General features: G+C 41.7%; 1 protein-coding gene across 1 annotated transcript in view; it reads left to right on the top strand.

Moving 5' to 3' along the window:
- Window positions 1-27,315, top strand: part of AFG3L2 (AFG3 like matrix AAA peptidase subunit 2) — a 46,412-nt gene that overhangs the window by 2,192 nt on the left and 16,905 nt on the right. The window contains exons 2-10 of the mRNA XM_082697382.1: window positions 2,590-2,689; window positions 3,285-3,362; window positions 8,578-8,684; window positions 8,823-8,975; window positions 11,500-11,574; window positions 15,401-15,525; window positions 17,497-17,770; window positions 18,970-19,107; window positions 21,706-21,859. Of these exons, the coding sequence (XP_082553508.1) occupies window positions 2,590-2,689; window positions 3,285-3,362; window positions 8,578-8,684; window positions 8,823-8,975; window positions 11,500-11,574; window positions 15,401-15,525; window positions 17,497-17,770; window positions 18,970-19,107; window positions 21,706-21,859 (1,204 nt within the window). The remainder of the gene's footprint in view (window positions 1-2,589; window positions 2,690-3,284; window positions 3,363-8,577; window positions 8,685-8,822; window positions 8,976-11,499; window positions 11,575-15,400; window positions 15,526-17,496; window positions 17,771-18,969; window positions 19,108-21,705; window positions 21,860-27,315) is intronic.

The raw sequence follows: 27,315 nt of genomic DNA, 5'->3' as shown, positions 1-27,315 counted from the left end.
AGTTTATTGGTCAGTAAATGTTTATGGTGTATATGCCTTATGCCCAATTCTGTACTTTACAGTGACATAAAGACTTACTTTATATGGTGATGTAAAGAACCCTTACTCTCCAGGGGCTTTCAAAATAATTGGAAATGGTAATTTAAATCGAGGTATCACCATATGATTTTAACAGTGCTTTTACATACGTAACTACATTTGATCCTCATGGTGGCATGCCTGGGAACTAGCTGTTTTCTCCCATTACAGATGTGTAGGTGAAGTTCTTAATAAGAGATGTGTTAAAGATGTCATTCAAAAGTTGAGATTTCTGGCTTTAACAAAATTAAAAGTTCTGACACCGTCTGCCTGGTGATTACAGGTTCTTTGAATCCCAGGCCTAGATGTCGCTTTTCTTATGACATCCTTAGGTCCCCTGAACATGTAATCCCTTCCTCCTGTGCTCCCTCTGTACTTGCATGTACTTGGAGGTTTTGTAGTGCTTGTGTATTATACCATCCTGTAGTGGGTCTGTCCTCAGGACTCTCTCCCCTACACTTCTGAGTTTCTTGGAGGTAGGGATCGGTTCTGACTTCCAGACCCCCAGCACTTAGCAGCGCGTGGCCTGGAATAGATGGTTCAGTGGATCAGTGTGACTTACTGTTGCCTTATCCACCTTGCCTAACAGGTCTTCTTAATCTAAATGGATTTGGTATTGGAAAAGCCTTATTTACTTTCGATACATTCTTGCTTATTGTTAGTGGTGTTTTCTTAGGCCAACTGCTCTCGGGTCAGGGAGGGCCTAACACAACAGAAGCTCCAAATTCTGTCAGACCAGCATTGCTGTCAACCAAGATCAGTGTCAGTGCTTCTGTCCTATTTTGCTGTGTAGAATTGTGTATTAATTTGAAGTTAAATCAGCTTATTCTTTATTTCTTATTGACTTTTTTATTCCCATCCCATAAAACTAATCATTTTAAAGTGTACAATTCACATGGTTATACAACCATACTACTATCTAATTCCAGAACATTTCATCACCCCCAGAAAGAAGCCTTGTAACCAAATTAGAGTCACTCCCCATTTGTCTGCAACCAGTCCTCTAGTCCTAGGCAACTGCCAGTCTACTGTCTTTGGATTTGTCTATTTTGGACATTTCATATGGGTGAAATTACATAATATGTGGCCTTTGTGTCTGATTTCTTTAAGTTAACATGAGCATTTCATGAGCTTGTCACATGAGCATTAACATTTCTTAAGTTAACATGAGCATCTTTAAGTTAACATAAGCATAATGTTTTAAGATTTATCCATGTGGTAGCATGTATCAGTGCTTCATTCATTTTTATGGCTGAGTAATATTCCATTGTTTAGTATACCACATATCAGCACTTGATGGACATTTGGGTTGTTTCCCCCGTTTTGGCTCTTGTGGATAATGCTGTTATGAACATTCACGTACAAGGTTCTGTGTGGATATGTTTTCCATTTTCTTGGGTTGGAGTGGACTGACCAGATCACATTGTGACTCTGCATGTAACATTGAGAATGATGAACTACAAAGTGGCTACACCGCTTCCCATTGTCACCAGTTCCCGGCGGCTCTGCCTTTTCCACTTTCTCTACGTTCTCACCAGCACTTTTAATTGTCTTTTTGATTATAGTCACCCTGGCAGATTTGGTTTTGTGTTGTTCTGTTCCTCCCATCAGACCCAAATGAGGCAATGCTGGTGGAGACTAATACAGATGAACTTCTCTGTAAACATTCTCATCTGTATTTAAAAGTTTGTTCTCCTCAAAAATGGTGATGAATTTTCACTTTGCCAGGGGATAGGATTTCTTGAAGTTTTTCCACTGCCACATTTGGATGTATCTCCTCACTGCACCTTGCTTTTAATTGTGAACCTAAAAATTTAACAGGGAGTTTGTTCAGCTTGTTTATGTTATATTTCCAGTTTACCTAAACAGTATTTAAAAAATAACTTTATAATAGCCACATATGTTATTTAAAGCAGAGATGTGTCTGTAACAGGACTTGCATAACCTGCATTCTCTCTAGGATGACAGTGTATCAGGTATCTTTAGCAACTGTTAACTAGTGTAAGGATTATCAGTAATGTGGACCATAACTTCCTCATCCTGGAATGAAGATGAATTTACAAGCATTGCTGTCATGATTTCAGGTGAATAGTCTTGGTTTCAGGTGAATAGTCTTGCCGTTTTATAGACCCTCCAAATGAGACAGCACGAAGGAGCAGATTTTCTGTATCAGTTTGTCTTTTGAGTGCTACAAATTGCATAAACAATGCCAAGGTGAATGTGCCGATGAAGAGTAGTAATTGGGCCACAGTTCTAACTCAGGCAGGATTTTAAAGTGTTCTTGTCTTCTGGATCATAACTTAGGTGTCCTGGTTCATGTGGTGGAATAGAGAGGCACAGTCCCAGGCAACCAAAGTCCTCCCCTTCAAAGGGTGGAGACCCCTATGCTAGTGTGAGCACCTGTTGAGGGGAGAAACATTTCATTCACTTTGAGATACTAGGAAAAGAAGTCCTTTCAATGGTTTTATCTTGATATAACTTTTATGCTTTTATATATATGTTATGTTGCAGCTTTATCGATATGCTACAACTCAAGCAACAACCAGCAGAAATTCTCTTTTGACAGATGTAATTGCTACTTATCAAAGATTTTGTTCTCGACCTCCAAAAGGTAAACACACTCAGGTGTGATCATAATGTTCTATAATCTGTTAAAAATGTGCCAGGAGTGGGGTGCCTGGGTAGTTCAGTCAGTAGAGCATCTCACTTGGGCTCAGGTCATGGTCCTGGTGTCCTGGGATTGAGCCCCCATATCAGGTGACAGGCTCCCTGCTCAGTGGGGAGTCTGCTTCTCCCTCTCTCCCTCCCTGCCTCTCCCCTCTACTAGTGCTCTCTTGCTCTCAAATAAATAAAATCTTTTTAAAAAAGTGCCAGGAGCAGGTGTTCACTAATAGATGCGTAGCTGTTTTAGGTAGACTCTCAGCTTCTGTCTCCTGTAAACCACCCCCTATCTACTTGTGTCTGATTGCAGTGATGAAAATGTATCCCATTCAATTATAACACTTCTGTAGGTAATGAAATTGGCATGCAGTTGAGGCTTTTTTTCTTTATCACCTCAGGTTATTTAAGCATTGAATTACTTCTACACATGAACTGCTATATTTTGAGCTTTAGCGTTTTAATGGTATATCAGCTTTCAAAATGAACATTCATACGTAAAACCTAATGAATTTAGTCTAAGGGTGTGTTTTTTTTTTTTCTAACAGGGTTTGAGAAATACTTTCCTAATGGAAAAAATGGGAAAAAAGCTAGTGAATCTAAAGAAGTTACAGGAGAAAAAAAAGGTACCTTTTAAAAAGATTATGTTTAAGCTTACTACTTTCCTCTAGTATATAATGTTGCCAGTCATTTTCTCTGAAAAAAGGAAGTGTTCTCCTAAGGCAGTTGTGAAGTGGAAGGTTACAATACATGTAAAATTCTACAGACCCTGTGTTTCATTTCACCTTACTTTTCTGTTCATTCTTGTCATTTTCAAATTGAATTAATTTAAGTTTACCTTAGAGATACTGATCAGTCAGTATCAGTCATATTTATTCCTTTTATTTTTAATGTTATGTTAGTCACCATACAGTATGTCATTCGTTTTTGATGTAGTGTTCCAAGATTCATTGTTTACATATAACACCCAGTGCTCCATGCAGTACATGCCCTCCTTAATACCCATCACTGGGCCAACCCATCCTCCCACTTCCCTTCCCTCTAAAACTCTCAGTTTGTTTCTCAGAGTCCATGGTCTCTCGTGATTCGTCTCCCCCTCTGGTTCCCCCTGCTTAATTTTTCCCTACCTTCTCCCAATGTCCTCCGCGCTATTCCTTATGCTCCACAGGTAAGTGAAACCATATGATAATTGACTCTCTCTGCTTGACTTCTTTCACTCAGCATAATCTCCTCCAGTCCCATCCATGTTCATGCAAAAGTTGGGTATTCATCCTTTCTGATGGAGGCATGATACTCCATTGTATATATGGACCTTATCTTCTTTATCCCTTTATAGCTAAGGGCATCTTAGCTATTTCCACAGTTTAGCTATTGTGGACATTGCTGCTATGAACATTGGGGTGCCTATGGCCCTTCTTTCCACTACATTGTATCTTTGAAGTAAATACCCAGTGGTGTAATTGCCAGGTAATAAGGTCGCTCTGCTTTTAACTTTGTGAGGAACCTCCACACTGTTTTTCAAAGTGGCTGTATCAAGTTGCATTCCCACCAACAGTGTAAGAGGGTTCCCCTTTCTCCACATCCTTTCTAACGCTTGTTTCTTGTCTTGTTAATTTTTGCCATTCTCACTGGTGTTAGGTGGTATCTCAGTGTGGTTTTGATTTGAATTTCTCTGATGGCTAATGATGATGTACACTTTTTCATGTGTCTGTTAGCCATTTGCATGTCTTCCTTGGAGAAGTGTCTGCTCATATTGTCTGCCCTTTTTTTTTTTTTTACTTGATTATTTGGTTTTTGGGTGTTGAGTTTGAGAAGTTCTTTATACCTCTTGAATATCAGCCCTTTGTCTGTAGTGTCATTTGCAAATATCTTCTCCCATCCCGTGGGTTGTCTCTTTTTTTTTTTTTTTTTTTATATTTTATTTATTTATTTGACAGAGAGAAATCACAAGTAGATGGAGAGACAGGCAGAGAGAGAGAGAGGGAAGCAGGCTCTCTGCCGAGCAGAGAGCCGGACGCGGGACCCGATCCCAGGACCCTGAGATCATGACCTGAGCCGAAGGCAGCAGCTTAAACCACTGAGCCACCCAGGCGCCCCCCGTGGGTTGTCTCTTTGTTTTTTTGGCTATTTCCTTTGCTGTGCAGAAGCTCTTTATCTTGATGAAGTCCCCAAAGTTCATTTTCGCTTTTGTTTCCTTTGCCTTTGGAGAAGTGTCTTAAAAGAAGTTGCTGTGGCTGATGTCGAAGTATCAGTTGAATTTAACTGCAAATTTCATCAATATATTTTACACATCTAAATCATTTTTTAAAAATTTAGAAATCCAGGGCCTGGGTGGCTCAGTGGATTAAAGCCTTTGCCTTCAGCTCAGGTCATGATCCCAGGGAGCGTGCTTACCTTCCTCTCTCTCTGCCTGTCGAATAAATAAATAGAATCTTTAAGAAAAAAATTTTTTAATTAAAAAAAATTTTAGAAACCTAATACATGCATATGTATCTGGCACATATTTTGATATAGTGTGGTGTTTTTCAGAGTTCCTCAGAACCTGTATGAGCTTGGGTTTCAGATAGGGTTTCTTAGAGCTTGGTGGCGGGGAGAACTGTGTAGTCCATGAGTCTCCTGTCCCCATTTCACGTGTGTGATAACATTTAGCATAATGTCTGTCACATTTCAGTTGGCATCTTTGTTTTTAGGGAAATGTAAGGAAAATTACAATACAGTGTTTTTTTGAGTCAGCCAGTGGAAAAGTTTTATTTTAACAACCACATACAGAAGGTGGGTCTTACTTACTTATTTATTTTTATTTTTTTATTAACATACAATGTTTTATTTTCTCAGGGGTACAGGTCTGTACAGGTCTGTGATTCATCAGTCTTACACAATTCACAGCACTCAACCATAGCGCATACCCTCCCCAGTGTCCATCGGCCAGCCACCACATACTTCCCACACCCCCCTCCACTCCAGCAACCTCCAGTTTGTTTCCCTCTGTGGTTTTGTCCCATTTCATTTTTTTCCTCTTTTCCCCCATGATCCTCTGCCTTGTTTCTCAGATTCCACAAGATTCCACATAACAGCGAGATCATATGATAATTGTCTTTCACTGATTGACTTATTTCACTTAGTATAATATCCTCTAGTTCCATCCGTGTCATTATAAATGGCAAGATTTCATTTTTGCGGGGGGGGGGGTTGGACGACTGTATAGTATTCCATTGTATATTGTTCCAACAATATACATCTTTTTTTTTTTAATTTTTTATTTTTTATAAACATATATTTTTATCCCCAGGGGTACAGGTCTGTGAATCACCAGGTTTACACACTTCACAGCACTCACCAAAGCACATACCCTCCCCAATGTCCATAATCCCACCCCCTTCTTCCAAACCCCCTCCCCCCAGCAACCCTCAGTTCCAACAATATACATCTTTATCCATTTATCTGTTGATGGATATCTAGGCCCTTTTCATAGTTTTCCTTGGCTTTCCATGGCTCTTGTGGACATTGCTGCTATAAACATTGGGGTGCATATGCCCCTTCGGATCACTATGTTTGCATCTTTGGGGTAAATACCCAGTAGTGCAGTTGCTGGGTCATAGGGTAGCTCTATTTTCAACTTTTTGAGGAAGCTCTGTACTGTTTTCTAGAGTACAGCCCTCGTTTTTAAGTGAACTTGGTTTTAATTCTAGTTCTAGTCGGAGAGACAAATAGATGCTCAGAGAATGCACGGAGTGAAAACAAGGCCAGGGGCTAAGAGAAGGGAGCAGCACTAGTGTGGCCTGACTGGAGACCTGGGCAGTTTGTATGTACAGTGTTTCCCAGGGTCATGGTGGCTTGTCTTTTTATCTTGGTTTGGGGGTAGATTAAGAATAATAGGTCTGCTTTTAAAATAGAGCCTGTCATGTTACATTTTCACATGTGTTCCACTCCTGTCCCAGTAGTAGGGATTCTTGTCAAACAACTTTAGAAATGCATTGTACTCTTTCCCAGCCCTGCACCTCATTACAGGTAGAGCTTGCCTCTCTCAGACCCTGCCTCACCTAAGACATGTGCAGAAGCCCCTTGTGTGCATGACGGTGGGGTGATCACGTCAGGAACTCTGTGCTAGGTAGCTGCAGCCTCCCGTCCTGCGTAGTAGAGGAGTCACTGCACAGTAGTTGAAGATGTTAGAGTAGTATTTGTGATTCTATGAGAGGATAGAAAGTAGGGTGGGGGGATATTCACTGGTATTGGTTTCCCAGGGCTGCGGTAACAGAACTGCACAGCTGGGCATCCTGAGCAGCTCAAGTATGTGTCTCCCAGTTCTGGAGGCCGGAGGTCCAAGATCAGTATGTTGGCAGGGTTGGTTTCGTCTGAAGATCATGGGGGAAGGATCTGTTTCAAACTTTTCTCCTTGGCTTATAGGTGACTGTCTTCTCCCTTGCTGCCTTCTCTTTGTGCATTTCTGGTTTGTTTTAATAAGAATGACCACTATATTGGACTAGGATCTACCCATATGACCTCATCTTAAACTTGATTATTTTTCTCTGAAGACTCTATTTCCAAGTAAGACCACAGTGGGCTAGGACTCTAAGCACATGAGTTTGGGAGAGGATACATTTTCTTCCCGTAACAGAGACTAATTTCAAATTCTTGCAAACTAATTTTAGTGGGTAAGGTTTTTTGTTTGTTTGTTTGGGTATCAAAATCATGCGTCGCTTACGGAAGAAACTGTGACAGTATTCAGTTCATGGGAGTGGGAAAGGGGAGCCCCTCCTTTTTACCTACAAGTGGGAATTCGGAAATTCGTTTACGTTCACCTCAAACACAACTCTGTCACTCTCTCAATGTCACTTAACACTACAACCAGTTATTTACCAAATTTCTTAAGCTATGCCTTTTTTATCTGTAAAATGGGTACACCCCCGGTTGTCGGAGTATTGTGCAGGTGTCACAGGATAGTGTGTGTAAAGCGCTGGCAAGCTTCCTCAAATGCTAACTGTCAGTTTCCTTTCTCACTTCAGACTCCTCAGTTGCCATAAGCTATTTCACAGGAAGTCCTTTTTTTGGATTTGTATAAGGTTTTGATTTTTTTCAAAGACTGGAACTTCCCTCTCTTTTTTGATACTACCTTATAAAATAGAGAAAATGACATTATTCACATGTTACTGTTCCTATTTGACAGGAGCATGAAGAGATTAAGTAAAATCTCAAGGTGTCAAAGTGATTGGAAAACACAGCTGGATTCTAATCCCAGATATGCTTCTGATTCCTCAGTCAAGGTCAAAACATGTTCTAAAGCCACAGTAACAATAGAACTAATGATTCTGTCTCCCAGGAGTATAGCTCATCTGTGCTCAATGATTTTTATACTCGGTGTAAATCTAGTTGAGGTATAGGATTGGATTGCCTTACAGAACTTCGATGTAACTATCAAGTAACGAAGCTAACATTAGGGTGGCCTGATGAAACTCTGCCTCCTGTGTATCTTAGTTGCACAGAGTGAAACAGTATTTCCTTCAGACTCATCCATGCTTTGAATACCAAGTGTTGTCACGACACCGTAACACACAGGCCGATTCTGGAAGTTGCTGGTTGATGAGTACCTGAGACAGGGTGCTGAAGGGTTTCCTATTCCTGATTCCCAGAAATAAAAGGCCTGCGTCTATTTCTAAGCATACAATACAACACAGAGGTCACAACTATTAATATTTGGCTCTGGATATATCTTAATGAAAAAAGATCAACAAGTTATTGTAAGAACTTTTGTAGTAAGTCTTTTATTAAACTATATTAATGGAAACTTTGTTGAGAGATATAAAATCTGCTGTGTTGGTATATGTGCTCTCTGTTCGTGAACAGAATCCAAGCCAGCTGCTACCTCACGCCCTTCTGGAGGAGGAGTTGGTGGTGGTGGAAAACGAGGTGGCAAGAAAGACGATTCTCACTGGTGGTCTAGATTCCAGAAGGTGTGATTCCAAACTGGATATTAATTTGGAGGGTGTGGGGTGGCTGCAGGGGAAGTTGGGAGGGATTTGTGGCCAGTATGGCCTAGATCATGTTGTGACATTTCAGTCTTGACAGAGACTGTCTCCTTCTTTGCCCAGGGTGACTTTCCATGGGATGACAAGGAATTCAGGATGTACTTTCTCTGGACTGCTCTATTTTGGGGTGGAGTCATGTTTTACTTCCTGTTCAGGAGCTCCGGGAGAGAAATCACATGGAAGGACTTTGTCAATAACTATCTTTCCAAAGGAGTAGTAAGTATTTTGTGGGAGTGGTGGTTTTAGTGGTTTCAAAGGTGAATTTAGTAGATTGCACCAATAAAGTAACAGTCAGCTAGTTACACAGCTTGTCCATGGTAAAGTTACTATTATCATCTCTCTCTCTCTCTCTTTTTTTTTTTTTTTTTAAATCCTGGAAAAAGTACTTGCAACCAAAAACCCCGTTTGTTTTGGCCCAGCAATCCCCACATATGCCACAAAATCCTTTTCTTGTGCTTCTGCTAGAACCTAGCTTTGGTCTTGCTCCCGCCATCCTCCATCTACTTTCTCCCTCCATCTACTCTTCCTGTGTGCTCTTCGGTCACCTCTTCCTCCTGCTATAGTGTGCCAGCCTCTTCCGGCTCCTTTATACTTCCAGGGCTCTTAATCTCCCGTGGCTTTGGCATTGGGTAAATAAGGGGCAGCGGGTGTTGAAAGTGAGAACAGATGGGCTCTAAGTCCAGGCAAGGCTGCTCAGGAGGCTTTGTCATACCAGCAGGTCTTTACCTAGTGAGACTATATTCCAGTATCTTTGAGATGCTGTGGACTGTAAGACACATTATTTTATGTATTCCTAAGAAAAATTTAGTAAGCTGCCATTGAAACTATAAAATAATACTAGTGTCAAACATACCCTAATTTCTCAAGTTAAAATATGAAAAATGTCCACCTTAGAACTGATTAAATGAACTGATAGTGAGAAAACCGGGCTGCTGTGTCACTGGGGAAATTTAACCTCTTGATACTGGGCTTTTCATCAAGGAAAATGGATAAAAATAAAGGTGAGATAGTGATACTGGGTAACATAAAGAATCAAAAGTTGTTTTTATTTTTTTTAAGGGTATTATTTATTTGAGAGCGAGAAAGTATGCAGGGGGAGGAGCAGAGGGAGAGGGACAAGCAGACTCAGCACCAAGTGCAGAACCCAACTCAGGGCTGGATCCCAGGACCCTGAGATCACGACCTGAGCCTAAATCAAGAGATCAAGAGTCAGAGAGGTTCAACTGACTAACCCATCAAGGTGCCCCTCCAAAGTTTTTTGTTTTTTTTTTTTTAAGATTGATTTTATTTGACAGAGAGATCACAAGTAGGCAGAGAGGCATGCGGGGGGTGGAGGGGGCAGCAGGCTCCCTGCTGAGCAGAGAGCCCAATGCGGGACTTTACCCCAGGATCATGACCTAAGCCAAAGACAGAGGCTCAACCCACTGAGCCACCCAGGCGCCCCTCAAAAGTTATTTTTAAAGGTTGTAGAGTAAGGTTGAGGATGGAAAAATGGAAACGATTATTTACTCAGATTTTTGAGGCAAATGTTTCTTGTGGAAGCCAAGATATTTATGTGTATATCCCAGATGTTGGGAGAGCCCGCTTTCTAAGAAGTGACTTATGTCTGTGTGTGTGTGTTGAGGGGGCTGTAGCCATCCTTCCAAGTGTGGTGACAGGGCCTTGGGGGAGATTCTCCAGAGAGGCATCTACTTTTGACCCCCTGGTTCTTTGAAATCTGTCTGCTGTTGTCCCAGAAGTTTTATAGGGAGTAGTCACTCCTTTCCAGATGGCGTGCCTTTAGGAACAGATAGTCCTCTGTCCCAGCTCCTCCTGGAATTACCCAGGGCTCCCTCACTTTCCATTTTTGACTTGTACCTTTCAGACTTCTGCCAAAGCATGCTTAATGACAGCAGGAGGCAAGCCTCTTCCAGAGGGCTCATGCTCCAAGTCCACTCCAAACTTTCGAGCGAGGTTTTTAGTGTTCTTTAGAACCTTGTAGTTAGGATGTTACAGGGAAAAAAAAAGCTTATTTCATTTTATACCCATAGAATGGCAAAATGAAAGTCTTCTAATAGCAAGTGAGACTGAAGACCAATAGGAATATTTTGTTGTGCATTGTGAACTGGAGAGCAGTTTCATGGTGTCTACTAAAGTACGTATATCATGCAGCCCAGCCTTACTGTGTCTAGCTACAGGTACACGTCCAGAGATATTTTTGAAGATGTGCCTAGGAGCGTATACTCAGGACTGTTCGTAACAGTTAGTGGTAGCAAATGTTTTGAAACAGCCTAAATGTCTATTAATAGGAGAATGGATAAATAACTTGGGGTGTGCGCATAAAATGGAATACCATGCTGATCTGGCTGGTCAACAAGGGTGTACCTCACAAATACAAGGAGGGGGAAAAAAGTGCAGAAGAATATATACCAAGCAAGACTGTTTTTAAAGTCCTAAAGACAGGCAACAGCGAGTATATATTTAGGGTTATGTCTATGCATGGCACAAGTGCCAGGACGTGCTTTGGGACAGTCAGCACCTAATGCCACCTCTGGGAAGGGGACATGACTGGGTGCTTCAGCAGTGTTTGTGACGTTTTTATTTTTCAGCTTGGAAGGGGAGCATGCTTCCTCCCTGTATTTTTTGTCATGCTTCTTTGTGTGATCTAAAATAAACTACTGTGTGCGGTTTTAATGTGCTTGACCATCTCAAATCTCTTCTGTAAATTTATGTCTAAATATATAACTTTTTAAAATTCCAGGTAGACAGACTGGAAGTCGTCAACAAGCGTTTTGTTCGAGTGACTTTTACACCAGGAAAAACTCCCGTTGATGGGGTAAATGATTTTACTAATTGATATGGATTAACTATAAATTAACTTCTCAGATCTGGAGTTGAAAAGCGAGCTTTCCTCACATTGCAATAGCTCTGTGTGCTGCAGATATCATAATTAGGCAGCAGAGCACTTGCAAATTTCACTACCATGGGTGAGAATGTGAACGCTGTGTCTGTAGTTGGGTTACGAAAACTGGGTCAGTTTTGGTTTGGTTTTGGTAATCATTTGGCTATACATTTAGGAAACTGTGAAATCCTAGTTTTCAGTGTTCTGGTGTCATCTGTGATTTTTCAAGACTGAGAAAACAGTTGTTTGGTTAGGGAAAAACTGTTAAAACTGAATTGTTTATGTTTCGAGGTAGGTTTTTTCAGATTGGTTTAAGAAGCATTCTGATCATATCTCTCCCAACTGTTACATGATATGGATTATTCTGACTTAAATTTCTTTTCTGATTTCAAAAAGAATTTGTATATCTGGTCCACCAGTTTGAACTCTACTCTAGACCTCCTAGACCAGGTCGAGGGGATTGTTGGGGAGGGCAGCAGAGGGGCAAATGAGGTTCCCAGGGGTCCCCAGCCTTCCGTGGGCCTGCCTTCAAGGGCTGTTCCTAGTCCCTTGGTGTCCTGTTGTCTTACCACCCTCCCCCAGGACCAGATCTCTTTACCAGGTTGCATCCCTCCTTCCAGATGATTTTGCTTAAACGTTCCCTAATCATCCTGCCTGGGTAGGGTGACACTTAAGGAAAACTAGAACTGATGGTGACCCCTTCTTTCTGAGCACATTAGTAAACAGAGGAGTATTTGTAAAGCTATATGGCTCTGGTATTTCAGTCATGATGAAATGTGCATTAATAACCACACTACTTTTTTTTTTCCTCAGAACTATCCCTCACAGTTTTAGTGCTGGAAATTAAATTGGCACTCCCTTTCAAGAGGACAGTTTGGCAGAGTATTTATCAGCAGTTTTGAAAGTACGCACACACTCAGTCATGTTGCTTCTAGGACTGTATCCTAGGGAAGTAAGGATGCATGTAAAGATGTTTATGCAAGGATGTCCTCCAAAACGTTGTTTCTAGAGCGGAAACTTGGAAATCGATAAATGTCCACAGTAGGCCCCTGGTTAATGTTAGGGGCTCCTCATTTCTCTTCAGTCTTGCCACTAAAGCAGTGGCCACAAACATTTATGTATTGAAATTCATACCATTTTATTATAAATTGCTTTCTTTTTGTCTCTCCTTTATATTGCAGTTAAGATTTTATATGAATTTCAGAATTGTGCATGCTTCAAGATCATAAAGGGGATATGAATATGATCTTGAATGGCATCAGAATTGCTAATAGTGTTTGTCTCTGAGTGTTGAGTTTACAGATGCTTCTTATTTTCTTTGTATTTCCTTAGTTTTCTACAGAGGGCATGTATTACCTGTTATATTTAATAAAAGACTTTTATTTTGAGCTTTCAGAAACAGAAGATTTTCAGTGTCCTGATTCTAGAGTAGCAGTGTCAGTTGCTGTGTTGTGTAAGCAAGGCTTTGGAGTCTGACAGATCCAGCTGCACATTAGCTCTCCTCTTGACTAGCTCTGTGACCTAAGTCCCCTAAGCCTGGGTTTCTTTATTGCTAAGATCAGAACCTCAATAACAACTCTTTAGGGTTTAGTGCTAAATGAGATCATGAGCTGGGGGTTTTTGAACTTCAGTATCTGAAGAATCACGTGGAGGGCTAGGAGCCACCCTCAGAGGCCCTTAACTAGATCTGGTCTCCAGATCTGCTGCTGGTCCTTTATCTGCCCCGATTCTCTAATAGGAGTCATGCGTCTTGTCATGTCCAACTGGAAATAGGCACTAAGTAAGGGAATGCTCAGTCACACGTGCTTAACCTGTTATTGACTTGCTGGGGGCCTGTAACCACAGGAATCTTGTAGCTTTGAAGTGCAGAGCTTAGCAAGGACCATTGTTGTATAATGTAAAACTTAAGAAAAAAATACACTTATTACAAAACTTACTCTCCATCTTTTGTGTTTAGATACTTGGAGAGAAATATCAGAGTGATATCCTCCACTCAGTAGCACTGGTTGGTGGGAGGAATACGGGATGACAAGTTACTCTCTTCTGTGAATTGTCTGAGTTTTATATTCTAGATTTATTGTTTTGATGGGGAAAAAACCCACTTTTAAAAAGCGATTGCAGATTTAAGAAGGAACAGAGTCTTTTCATGCTGTAAAATGCAACTACTACTTGCTGAGTGCTTAGAGTGGGTTCTTGTGTATTAGAAACTCCGTAAGTGTGAGTATTGGTAGGTAGGTGTGTGGTTGTGGAAGAGGCAGTGTGACATGCCAGATAGGGTCCCTGGCTCAGTAGCCAGCCAGACTGCTTGGGTTTGGATCCAGCTTCTTTTTTTTTTTTTTTTCTTTAAGATTTTATTTATTTATCTGACAGAAAGAGATCACAAGTAGGCAGAGAGGCAAGCAAAGAGAAAAGGGGTGGGAGGGCAGGCTCCCTGCCAAGCAGAGAGCTCCATGCAGGACTCAGTCCCAGGACCCTGAGATCATGACCTGAGCTAAAGGCAGAGGCTCAACCCACTGAGCCACCCAGGTCCCCTGGATCCAGCCTCTTAATAGATTTGTAACCATGAGCAAGTGAAGTCACCCCCGTAGTTTTCTTGTCTGTAAAAAGGGGACAAAGAGGGCTGGTCTTCAGCCAATAAACAGCGAGTACAGCGGGGAATACTTACGTGCTGGTGCTGGGGGGTAAGTAGCCGTTGCTTCAAAGCCTTCAGCTGTTCCTCTCAAGGGTCTCAGTAACTCGCCAGATCAGGTGAATAGGAGAGTAACAGCTGGCACAGCAAGATACGCCTCTGTTGTCGTAGGCTGGTGGGGGTGCCTTCCTAATGTTCAGATTTTGAATGTGACTTATAGTGATAGCACCTCCTTCTTAGGGGATTTCTTTTTTTTTTTTTTTTTTAAAGATTTTATTTATTTATTTGACAGACAGAGATCGTAAGTAGGCAGAGAGGCAGGCAGAGAGAGAGAGGAGGAAGCAGGCTCCCTGCTGAGCAGAGAGCCCAATGCGGGGCTCGATCCTAGGACCCTGGGATCATGACCTGAGCCGAAGGCAGCGGCTTAACCACTGAGCCACCCAGGCGCCCCCCTTAGGGGATTTCTGAAGATGGAAGGAGTTCATGTATCTAAGGGACTAAGAAGGATGCCTGACATTTAGTAAGTGCTCAGTAAACTTTACCTGTTGTTACTGTGTCCCATTAGTTTTTAGTTGGAAATAGGCAGCCTAGAAGTGTGTGGGAAATGAAGAAGAGGAAAAAGATACATATTTATGAAAAGGCTTGTCTTTTTTTTTTTTTTTAAGATTTTATTTATTTATTTGACAGACAGAGATCACAAGTAGACAGAGAGGCAGGCAGAGAGATAAAGGGAAGCAGGCTCCCCGCTGAGCAGAGAGCCCGATGCGGGCCTCGATCCCAGGACCCTGAGATCATGACCTGAGCCGAAGGCAGTGGCTTAACCCACTGAGCCACCCAGGCACCCCAAAAGGCTTGTCTTTTTAAATAGATTTTTCATTCGTTTGAGTTTATAGTTGTAGAACCACTAAGGAATATTGCTTAAGAAATGCTTATTAGCAAGGATTGCCAAGTGTTTTCACTGAGTGAAACTTAATTGCTGCATTATTAAAACCAGTCTTCTTTTATTGTTGGGGTTTTTCAGATTCTGAATTTTTGGTATTTCTGAGAAATCCTTTAAAAGTTGAACGTTACAGTAAATTAAACTTTGCTTCCCTTTCATTCTTAGGATATTTTGTTTTTGTGTTTTTACAGCAATACGTCTGGTTTAATATTGGCAGTGTGGACACCTTTGAGCGGAATCTGGAAACCTTACAGCAGGAATTGGGCATAGAAGGGGAGAATCGGGTTCCTGTAGTCTACATTGCCGAAAGTGACGGGTAAGAAGACTGTTGACCGGGCCTTGTGCAGCTCAGTGTGTGTTCTGTCACCAGGTGGCAAGGTACAGACAGCATTCTCAAACAGGCCTTTCTCGGTGTAGCCGGACTTCTTGTAAATCTTAGGTAATTTATAGGTTTTTGCTCCTGACCAATTTTCTACACATTCGTATTTATCTTTGATTAAGCAATAGATTGGGGTATGACCATCCTTTAGTAGGATTTTAGGGTGAAGAGTCCTCTTGTGTGAAAGAATGGCGTCCCCGTCTTTTAACCTTCATTTACATTTATGTTTCAGAGTTTCCCAAGAATTTTAAGTAACTCTTCTTCCTTTCTTGTCAGAACTTGCTTCTTCTCGTAGGGGTTGTCTTTAAAAAAAATTTTTTTTTTTTTTTAATTTATTTGACAGACAGAGATCACAGGTAGGCAGAGAGGCAGGCAGAGAGAGAGGAAGGAAAGCAGGCTCCCTGCTGAGCAGAGAGCCCGATGAGGGACTCGATCCCAGAACCCTGGGATCATGACCCAAGCCGAAAGCAGAGGCTTAACCCACTGAGCCACTCAGGCGCCCCTCTTAGGGGTTGTCTTTAATAAAATCACTTATGAGTCTGAGTCTTTCAGGAAGGGCCCATTGATTTTAAGAGTCACTTGTCTTTCCTTTGGGGATTATATTGTCTTTGGGTACTCAGCCACATACTACACCGGGTAGATTTCCTCACGGTCACTTCATTTGCATTGAGGTGTACCTCATTATGGAGTTACCAGTTCAAGAGCAAAAATAGAAAGAAATCTTAAATTTTCTGAATATGTAAAAGAGCAGAAAAACAAATTGCTAGTGTGCTAATCGAGCTGATGATTACTCTGTTTTAGAGACTTTCTTATGTCTCGGTTTCTGTAGACCTAGTTTCCCTCCATTATTTAGATCCACATAGCTATTGGGGTGGTTTCACCAAGGCTGTGTCCCTCAGCCCCCAGGGCTGTCATATAATCAATTAACTAGGCTGCTGAAATGTTATGGAAAGTTTTGTTGCACCATTTTTTAAACCTTTACTGTCAGTGAGTATTTTTTTGCCGTCCAGAAATAAACCAAAGGTAAAGTTTTCACGGTTCTTGCTGCCTGCTGTAGGGGCATTTAAACGAGTGTAAAAGATGAAAACTTAGAAAGTAGATCCTGGTTTTGGTTTTTGTTTTGTTTTTGAGCTAACCGGTCTACAAGGTTTTGACCTAAATTTCTTTGGGTAAGTTCAGCTAAATTGCTTATATTAACCAATATGAGTACGTATCCTTACCCATGACTGTATTGAAATTTACTAAGGCAAAAGGCATCCCCCAGCTTTACGTCCTCTCTGAGCAGAGTCGTCTAGAGCAGGCACTAGTCTGAAGGACAAATGATTGCTCCCCCAGGAGTCAGGCTCTTAGGTCTGCACAAGCTGCACAGCACTCAGCAAGCAATAGCTGTCACCACTGTAAACGGGACTTTGGAAGCTGATCTGCTGTTAACTTGGCAAGGATTTGATGTTTGGAAGACATCTCTTTAGAATAAGTCAATGTATTCCAATAAGAGAACTAGAATTTCTGCCTAAGCTAACACCAGATCATATTAAAAATGTTAAAATTTTTAAGTAATGCAAAAGAAATGTCTTTGAGCTGTAGATGTAATGATAGTAAATTACAGTTTAGGTCTGTATTGTGCATAAAGGATGATTATCGGGGTAAAAAGAAAATCTCAGTAGACATCGCAGAAAGAACAGCTTTATCTTCGGTGTCATCTTCTGCAATTCTACGTCAGTGATATCGAGGCACTAAGGTCTCTTTGTGCCTCAGACAAATCTTAGAATATTCAGTTTTTCTAAAAATAGAAAATCTATACAATTCATACCCTTAGCAGTTATCAAAAAGTCTATCTTACAAAACATGTACAAAGCCAGAGTTTAACAGACTTAAAAACATGTCAGTGTTGTGTGTGGTTTCCTTCAGCTCGTTTCTCCTGAGCATGTTGCCTACAGTGCTCATCATCGCTTTCTTACTCTACACCATCCGAAGAGGGCCTGCCGGGATTGGCCGGACAGGCCGGGGGATGGGTGGACTCTTCAGTGTTGGAGAAACCACTGCCAAAGTCTTGAAGGATGAAATAGATGTGAAGTTCAAAGATGTGGCTGGCTGTGAGGAGGCCAAGCTAGAGATAATGGAATTCGTGAATTTTTTGAAAAACCCAAAGCAATATCAAGATCTAGGAGCAAAAATCCCAAAGGTAAAGTGAACTTTCAGACGATTATTTTCAACTGATTAACCCCAAAATCTTTTGAATTACTTCTTGATCTCTAAAGTTATAATTTTATGAAGTTTGATGACTTAGGATAAAGTATCTGTTATTCTCCTTCTATCTTACCAGTCTTTGCTTGTTATTCCATGTCATTTAGTCTGTGAAAATGTTTCTTCTTGCAATACAGTGTGTATATTCCCAGAAAGATTTGTGTTCTCTCCCCTTGGAAGCCTTCCCTGATTTGCCTTTTTTATCCCTTCAGTCAGATTTAAATAACCCATCTCTTACCAAATGTGCATGAAAGCATATTGTCCCCCACTGTCACCCAGTTATCTCTCCCTGAGCAACTCTGAGCACACACTGCCTGTGCGTGGCACCTGGACTCAAACTCACACAGGATTTGGTGGAGAAGAGATAGGCAACACTAATTCAAGTCTTCCCCTCAAATCCGAGGACTGTTGACCACGGGCTGGGCTTACTGACCTTTTTACTCCAAGGGCCAGGCTCAGTCTTTAAGTAAAAGAATCCAGAATGCTTCATGATTTAAAAAATCCATTAATAAAGTTTCCTTTAAAGGAATCCTTTGTAAAGGAAATCATAATTTCCTTGATTTTCATGTCCTACCTATATGGATTTAAAAAAATCATATTTGATAATTTTTATAATTGGTTGTTACTTTCTTAGTACCTGTGTGCATCATACTGAAGCATCTCCATAACTTAAATAATTCTGCTGTTTGAGCAAGCACATTTTCTCTTTTTAGCTATGTTCACAATTGGTAATTAGATTTTTACTTCATTTGTAAAATTTTAAAGGGAAGAAAGTAAGCAGAATGTAATTTGGGAGTGTGTTGTTTTGTGTCTCCTTGACTTATTTAAGTAAACCTCAGTTGGTTCATTAGTAGATATTCAGCCTAAGTCTAAAGGTCTGAAAAGCAACACTAAAAATCTTATAAAACAGGCGAAGAATTTAAGATTTCACATTCTTACTAAGTTTTTAAAACATCTCTAAGTAATCCTTTTCTTACTAATATAAAAATGTTTTGCCATAGTTCAGATGTTTTAAGGAACATTCAGTATATGTCAGTAGAGTTTATAGACAGATTTATATCTCAGAATTGCCTGCAGATATGCAATTTACTTTTCTGAAATTCTAGTTAAAGATACTTTCCTTTTTTATATCTGAAGGGTGCCATTCTCACCGGTCCTCCAGGCACTGGAAAGACACTGCTAGCTAAAGCCACAGCTGGAGAAGCCAACGTCCCTTTCATCACCGTTAGTGGATCTGAGTTTTTGGAGATGTTTGTTGGTGTGGGTCCAGCTAGAGTAAGTCTTTTGTTCTGTTACAATGGCACAGCTTCCACACCTTTCCTCTGAGCTTCTCCCCAAATATGGAGTTGGTAAAGATGGCCCTGGCCCAAACTAGTGCCATCTGTTAATTGGGTTGTTGTTCTGACATTGAGTTGTGAGAGTTCTTTGTCTATTCTGGGTAATAAATCCTAACCAGATACATTATTTGCAAGTAATTTCTCCTGTTCTGTGGTTTGCCTCTTCTCTTTCTTGATAGTGAAGCACAAAAGCATTTAATCTTGATAAAAACCAGTGTATCCATTCTTCAATTTTTTTTTGCCATTACTTGGACTTGGTATCATATTTAAGAATCTGTCACCAAATTCAAGGTCATAAATATTTACTCCTATGTTTTTGTCTTAAGAGTTTTATAGTTTTAGCTCTTACATTTAGGTCTGTGATCCATTTTGAGTTAATGCAGCAAGGTGTAAGGGTCCACTGTCACTCTTTGACATGTGTGTATCCAGTTTCCCCAGCAGCATTTGTTAAAAAGATGATTTCCCATTGAATGGTCTTGGCATCCTTGACCATAGATGGGGTACATGGGCTTAATTACTTCACTCTCAATTCTGTCCTGTTGATATGTATGTCTGTCTTTATACCAGTACCGCAGACTTGATTACAACTGCTTTATAGTAAGTTTTGAAATCAGGAAGAGTGAATGTGGATTAACTTTTAAAGCAACACTTAAATTTTTCCTCTTGTGTATCTCATTAAATGTTAACTTTTTTTTAAACACCTAGGAGGGGTAAAGTGCTATCATAGTTGTCTTTCCAGACATCAGGATACAGCATATAATCAGGTGTTATGTCATCAACTGGCAGGATTTAAAATTTTTCTTAATTTTTTATTTTTTCAGTCAATGGCAAATGTGTTAATGATGTGTCTTACCCCTGATGGCATCTTCGGTAGAGTAGGTAGATTCATATGGGTCTTGTCAAGCAGCTAGGGGAGTCTGAAGGTGTTGTGTTGCTGATGTTGTGGCATCTGATATGGGCCGGAGCAGTGGGGGGACTGAAGACAGGAGAGGAGCTGTGGGTGGTGAGAAAGCAGTGAATCTAATGGGGTGGAGACCGAAGAGGAGCTGGCAGTCAGAGAGGCGTGAGCCTATGAGTAGGCCAGACCAACGGGAGGGTGTCAGAGTAGACTGGGAAGCTGGTTGTGTAGGGAAACCTTGGCATTGAAGGTGATGGAAATAGGTGCTTCAGGGGACCAACCAACCAGGAACCACTGAGAAAATAATGTCCAGTGAGGGAGGGGTGGAAAAGGGAGAAATCAGGCCCAGGGAGTACTATAACCAGGAGGGTCATGTCTCTGCCCCATATTGAGAACATCGATAAGCAGGGGTTTTCCAGCAGAATTATTTTGGCAGTAGTCACAGCATATGAGGTAGACTTCAACTCCCACGGGCCTGGAAGGAAAGACAAAAACCCTTTCCAGTTGAGAGCTTTGCAGTGTCAGCCAAATTAGAGTTCAGGCAAGAGGGTGAAGGAAGTATTTAGGGAAGAGTGTGAGATGGTTTATTGATCACAGATCTGGAGTTGAGTGGGGGAGGGCCTAGGTAACATGAGTTACCCTAGAGGATGTGTTCAGAGAAGTATAGCAGTGAAAACCTGGAAAGTCCAGGGAGGAAAGGGTGACAGGGAGAGTTGGACTTCAGTGAGTGAGGGGAAGAGGGATGTGAGGCATGGGAGATTGTTTTTGAAACTCTGAACTCTTGGCTGGTGGAAAGGTGTGGGGATGCCCATTCCTTCAACCCACTTGAACTAGTGGCCTGAAGGGACATGTTTAGTAGAACAGAATATAGGTGCAGGAGCCTCACACCTCCTCCAGCAACAGCAGGGCTAAGGGCAGGACACTGTGTCTAAGCTGTGGGGTGATGATCCCTGTGGGGACGTGGCTCAGTCACTGCCTTCGCTGTGTGTATGTGTACTGCCTAGATCTGTTAGTGCGTGTCTGCTTGCAGCTGCCTTGGGCATGAAATGCAAACCGCAGAGTAGTTTGAACTTTTAATCTGAATATAAAGTCTACAGTTCTACAGCATTATCTTTTTTTATTTTTTAAAGATTTTATATATTTTATTTATTTGACAGAGCGAGCCAGAGAGCACAAGCAGAGGGAATGGCAGAGGGAGAGGGAGAAGCAAACTCCTTACTGAGCAGGGAGCCCAACACAGGGCTCGATCCCAGGCCCCTGGGACCATGACCTGAGCTGAAGGCAGAGGCATAACCATCTGAGCCACCCAGGCGCCCCTACAGGGGCCATTGACTCATCTTTTTGTAGGGCAAAAATGTGTAGTATTAAGTTGCTATAAAAATAACAGATATTGTTAGTGCCTGTGATATATACAGTATCTTACTTACAATGCTATAGAAAAAATGTTTGCTCACCTTAAGACAGTTACCCACCAACTTTATTTGCCACTTCCTTGCTTATAACTTTTAAAATATGTACTATACAGTATAGTATGTTTACAAAAAGATTTCCTATTAGATGGAAGCATGATGCTTATTTTAGTAGGAGGAAAATAATATTCACTTGTCAAGTGACTCTAGTGTTTATATTTTTATCCAGGTCCGAGACTTATTTGCCCTTGCTCGCAAGAACGCCCCCTGCATTCTCTTCATTGATGAAATAGATGCCGTGGGAAGGAAAAGAGGAAGAGGCAACTTCGGGGGGCAGAGTGAGCAGGAGAACACACTCAATCAGCTGCTCGTGGAGATGGACGGTGAATATTCAAGTCTTTTCATATTTTATTTTATTTTTCTTGGTGTAGAACATTTATTCCATGAAACACTGAAAGTGTAGGTCAGAGGGAAATAATTTTAATCAAAGCGTTATATGTTTTCTTTCTACATATCTTGCTTTGTATTAGGAAATGACATTGCAGTCCATTTCACTAATGGATCACAAAAATATTTACAAGAAAATATTAAAATGACTCAAACACAGAAGGCAAGATGGGGTGCAGTAAACTTTTTTTTTTCCAGAAATCTCTACCCCAGTGCCGCCCCCACACAAGAAGAGAGTGAAATAAATAACAAGGTTCCCTCAGTCACAAGTTTCCAAAGAACTGGAGGAGGGGAACAAACAGGATGAGGGAGAGGAGGTTAGCACTGCTTCAGTAACTAGCCTGTTCTGAATGAAGTAATCCTCTCGTAGGTGCAGTAAATTCTGAACACAGCTTAAACTTTAGGGCTTAAACTATCCTACAGTTTAATTTAAGAATACCTTAACAGTAGGGGCACCTGGGTGGCTCAGTGGGTTAAAGCCTCTGCCTTCAGCTCAGGTCATGATCTCAGGGTCCTGGGATCGAGCCCCGCATCGGGCTCTGCTCAGCTGGGAGCCTGCTTCCCTCTCTCTCTCTGCCTGTTTCTCTGCTTGCTTGTGATCTCTCTCTGTGTCAAATAAATAAACAAAATCTTTTAAAAAAAAATTTTTTTTTAAGGAATGCCATAACAAAGTCACTCTTTCACTAAGTATAGTAAGAACCTCTTTCCCCAAACCAATGATCCAAACAGAAACCTGCTCCAGTATTAGAAGCTCTCACAGTAGCCCTTCCATCCCTTTCATGGAAGCTTCAGAAATATCATCCTTAGCCTGTGCTGAGACAGGAACAGATGGACCAGATTTGGGAGCTGCTTTGGCCAGAGGTACATCCTCTGACTTTCTTTGAGGAGCAGCAAATTTATTCTCCCAAGGTACCCTCAACGCAGTGAGCATGAATGAAATAATCTCTGCCTTGGGATTAATGATCTGTGGCTTGGCGCTGATGGTTGCCGTGGCTTTCTTCTCATTGGTGGCTGCACTTGTATCATCCACCTTGGGTCGCTGAATCAAGTTCTGGGGAGCCCGGCAAGGGAGCTGGTGGGACAACCTAGGGCAAGTCCAAGTGGAGGCATTTAACTGTGGTTGCTGTATGAGGTTAAACTCCCTTTCATCCAATTTCTCCATGTCCTGGATAACCCCTTTGGGATCCTTCAACTTCAAAGCTGTAGCTCTTACCGTCATGCACTGTTTCTATTCTTCTTTAATTCTCTCTTTGGGCTGCTTTTCAGGTTTGGTCTGTGGGATTCATAAATTTTCCACTCTTGGTGGATGATGTAGATCTCCGTCCCATGCTGACAACTTGTATGGTTTACTTGTTCATTAAAACAAAACAAAAACAACACTTTTGCTGGGCTCCTGGGATTAAGAGAAGTGGGGAGGGGAGGATTCTCTGCCTCTTCTACCTCATAGGGGCCTTCACCTGTCTGCCAGTCAGCCACCCAGCCACTGCCATCTTGAAGGTCTTCCATATTTTAAACTACACTTTCTAATTGTTTCCCATGTATCTAAAGTGAGAGGATGCCTGGGTGACTCAGTCTGTTGGGTGTCTGCCTTTGGCTCAGGTCATGATCTCAGGGTCCTGAGATTTGACCCCCACATCGGGCTCTCTGCTCAATGTGGAGTCTGCTTCCACCTCTCCTTCTGCCTGCTGCTCCTCTGCTTGTGCTCTCTCTTTATCAAATAAATAAAATCTAAAAAAATTAAGTGAGAATCCTTGTGTTGATGGTATAGATTTTTTTAACAAGATTGTATTTATTTATTTGACAGAGAGAGAGAGATCACAAGTAGGCAGAGAAGCAGGCAGAGAAAAAAGGGAAGCAGGCTCCTGGCTGAGCAGAGAGCCCAATGCAGGGCTTGATCCCAGGACCCTGAGACCATGACCTGAGCTGAAAGCAGAGGCCCAAACCACGGAGCTATCCGGACGCCCCCAAATAGCCCTTTTTAAAAAAGTTCTGCACCAGTACAGATAATAGCAGAATATTCTTACCTAGCAGCCTGCCATAACTTAATATTGGTATTAAGGTGGTGTTTGTACCTGGTGTTGAATAAGAGAAAAATTGGTGAAATGATCCACAAAAGAATCATAATTCCATTCTTTTTTTTTTTTCTTTTTTTTTTTTAAGATTTTTTAGATTTATTTGAGAGAGCAGGGGAGGGGCAAAAAAATCTCAAGCAGAGTCCATCATGGAGCTCAGTCATACGACCCTGAGATCATGACCCGAGTGGAAACCAAGAGTCAGATGCTTTACTGACTGAGCCACCCAGGTGCCTCTCTTTTTTTTTTTTTTTTTTTTTTTTGTTAAAATTTATTTATTTTACAGAGTGAGCATGAAGTGGAGGGTAGGGGGGGAAGGACAGAAGGAGATGGAGAGAGAGAGAATCTCGAGCAGGCTCCCTTTGAGTGGGGAGCCCGACGCTGGGCTTGATCTCACGACCCTGCATGACCTCAGCCGAAATCAAGAGTCAGATGCTTAACCAGCTGAGCTGCCCAGGTGCCCTGATAGTCTCATTCTTAAAACCATTTATGGTTCTGAAACATCAGGAAAACCCATGTATAACCAAGTGTAAATTGGGCAGATTTTGAATACTCGTCTTAAGAGAGTAGCAGTCTTTCCACATTAGTTAGCTTTTTCTTTTATTACGAAAGCTAGTTTGAAGGATGTAAGAATGCTCCCTGCTGTAAGATACATGAATGCTGTTGTGTGCTCAGAGAGGGCAGTACAGGTGCTGAGTATTAAACTGCTTTATGTGACTGAGCTGGCCAGTGTTCAGGCACTCCTCAGAGATAACTGCGGGTTCAGTACCAGACCACCGCTGTAAAGAGTATTGAATAAAGCGAGTTGAATGTTTTGGTTTCCCAGTACATATAAAAGCTGTGTTTACACTATAGTAAGTGCAAAAGGTGTCTAAAAAAAAAATGTACCTACTTTAATTAAAAAGTGCTTTACAGCTGAAAAATGTTGACCCTTATGTGACCTTTCAGTGATTTGTAATCTTTTGGCTGGTGGAGGATCTTGCCTCCGTTTTGACAGCTGCTGACTGATCAGGGTGGTGGCTACTGAAGGCTGGGTGGCTGTGGCAATTTTTAAAGTTTATTAGAGAGAGAGAGTGCACAAATGGGGCAGGTGGAGGGACAGAGGGAGAAGCAGGCTCCCCGCTGAGCAGAGAGCCCGATGCCAGCTCAATCCCAGGACCCTCGGATCATGACCTGAGCTGAAGGCAGAGGCTTTAACCTACTAAGCCACCCAGGTGTTCCCTCCCCCACTTTATTTATTATTTTTTTTTAAAGCTCTTATTTTTCAGTAATCTCTGCACCCATTGTGGGGCTCGAGCTCGTAACCCCAGTATCAGGAGTCGCATGCTCCACCAGCTGAGCCTGCCAGTGCCTTACGTTACTGTAATTTCAGCAGTCTTCACAGCACCTTTACTCATCCATAAGAAGCACCTCATCATCCATTAAAGGTTTATCATGAGATCATAGCAATTCATTACCTCTCCAGGTCCACTTCTAATTCTAGTTCTCTTGTTATTCCCACCACATCTGTAGTTACTACCCCCACTCAAGTCCTGAGCTCCTTAAAGTCATCCATGAGATTTGGAATCAGCTTCTTCCAAACTCTTGGCAATATTGATACTTTGATCTCTTGGTCCCATGAATCGCAAATGTTCTTAATGGGGAATCCTTCCTTCTTTCCTGCTATCTATAGCAGCAATAGCCCAACGAAGTGTATTTCTTAAAAAATAAGACTTAGGGGCTCCTGGGTGGTTTAGTGGGTTAAAGCCTCTGCCTTCGGCTCAGGTCATGATCCCAGGGTCCTGGGATAGAGCCCCACATCAAGCTCTCTGCTCAGCAGGGAGCCTGTTTTCCCCCCCTCTCTCTGCCTACTTGTGATCTCTGTCTGTAAATAAATAAATAAAATCTTAAAAAAAAAACTTAAGTTCAAATTACTCTTTGATCCATAGGCTGCAGAATGGCTGTTGTGTTTGCAGGTGTGAAACAACATTAATCTCTACGTCCCCATCAGAGCTCTTGAGTGACCGGGGCATTGTTTGTGAGCAGTAGTATTTTGAAGGGAACCTTTTTCCAAGCTGCTTTCTCAACTGTGGGCTTAAAATATTCAGTAAACTATGTTCTAAACAGATGTGCTGTCCTTGGACTTTGTTGTTCCATTTCTAGAGCACAAGCAGAGTTAGCATGATTCTTTAGGGCCTCAGGATTTTCAGAATGGTCAGTGAGCTCTGGCTTCAACGTAAAGTCACCAGCCGCATTAGCAACGAACGAGAGAGTCATCCTGTCCTTTGAGGCTTTGTAGGCAGGCATTGACTCCTCTGTAGCTATGAAAGTCTTAGATGGCATCTTCTTCCAATATGAGGCTGTTTTGTCTACATCTAAAGGTGTTAGTGTCGTCGCCCTCTTGAACTGTCTCAGTGAGACCTTCTGGATCACTTGCTGCAGCTTCCACATTGGCTTTTCCTTCTCATCTTGCCTTTTTATGTTATGCAGCTTCTTTCCTTAAACCTCACGAACCTCCCTGTGACAGCTTTCAACTTTCCTCCTGCAGCTGCCTTATCTCTCTCTGCCTTCATAGAATTGAAGAAACTCAGGGCGTGGCTCTGGATAGGCCTTGGTTCAAGGGAATGTTGTTGCTGGTTTGCTCTTCTATCCAGACCACTCAAACTTTCTCCATGTCAGCAACTAAGACTGTTTTGCTTTCTTGTCGTCGTGTATCCACTGGAGTAACGTTTTAATTTCCTTCATGAACTTTCCCTTTGCATTCACTCCTTGGCTAACTGCTTGGCACAAGAGGCCTAGCTTTCAGTCTACAGTCTGTCTCAGTTTTCAACGTGCCTTCTTTACTGAGCTTAATCATTTCTAGCGTTTCATGTAAAGTGAGAAATGACTCTTCTTTTCACTTAAACGCTTAGAGGCCTCTGTAGGGTAATTAATTGGCCTGATTTCAGTATTGTTGTTTCAGGGGATAGGGATGCCCAAGCAGAGGGAGAGAGATAGGGAACACCCTGTCGCTGGAACACTCAGAACACACACAGTATCAATAAAGCTCACTTATATGGGTGCAGTTTGTGGTGCCCTAAAACTGTCACTACAGTGACATTAAAGATTACGGACATGTCACTGCAGCAAATATAATCATGAAAATGGGGTGCCTGGGTGGCTCAGTTGGTTAAGTGTCTGCCTTCAGCTCCTGGGCTCAAGCCCCAAGTCAGGCCCCTGCTCAGCGGGGAGTCTGTTTCTCCCTCTGCCTCTCTCAGACTTGTTCTGTCTTTCTCTCAAATAAAATCCTTTAAATAATGATAATAATAATAATAATGAAAATGTTGAAGTACTGCAATTAC

This window comes from Mustela nivalis, assembly GCF_964662115.1.
Source record: "Mustela nivalis genome assembly, chromosome: 14".
Taxonomy (NCBI): domain Eukaryota; kingdom Metazoa; phylum Chordata; class Mammalia; order Carnivora; family Mustelidae; genus Mustela; species Mustela nivalis.
The sequence above is the reverse complement of the archived record's forward strand: the minus strand, read 5'-3'. Positions and strand labels throughout refer to the sequence as shown.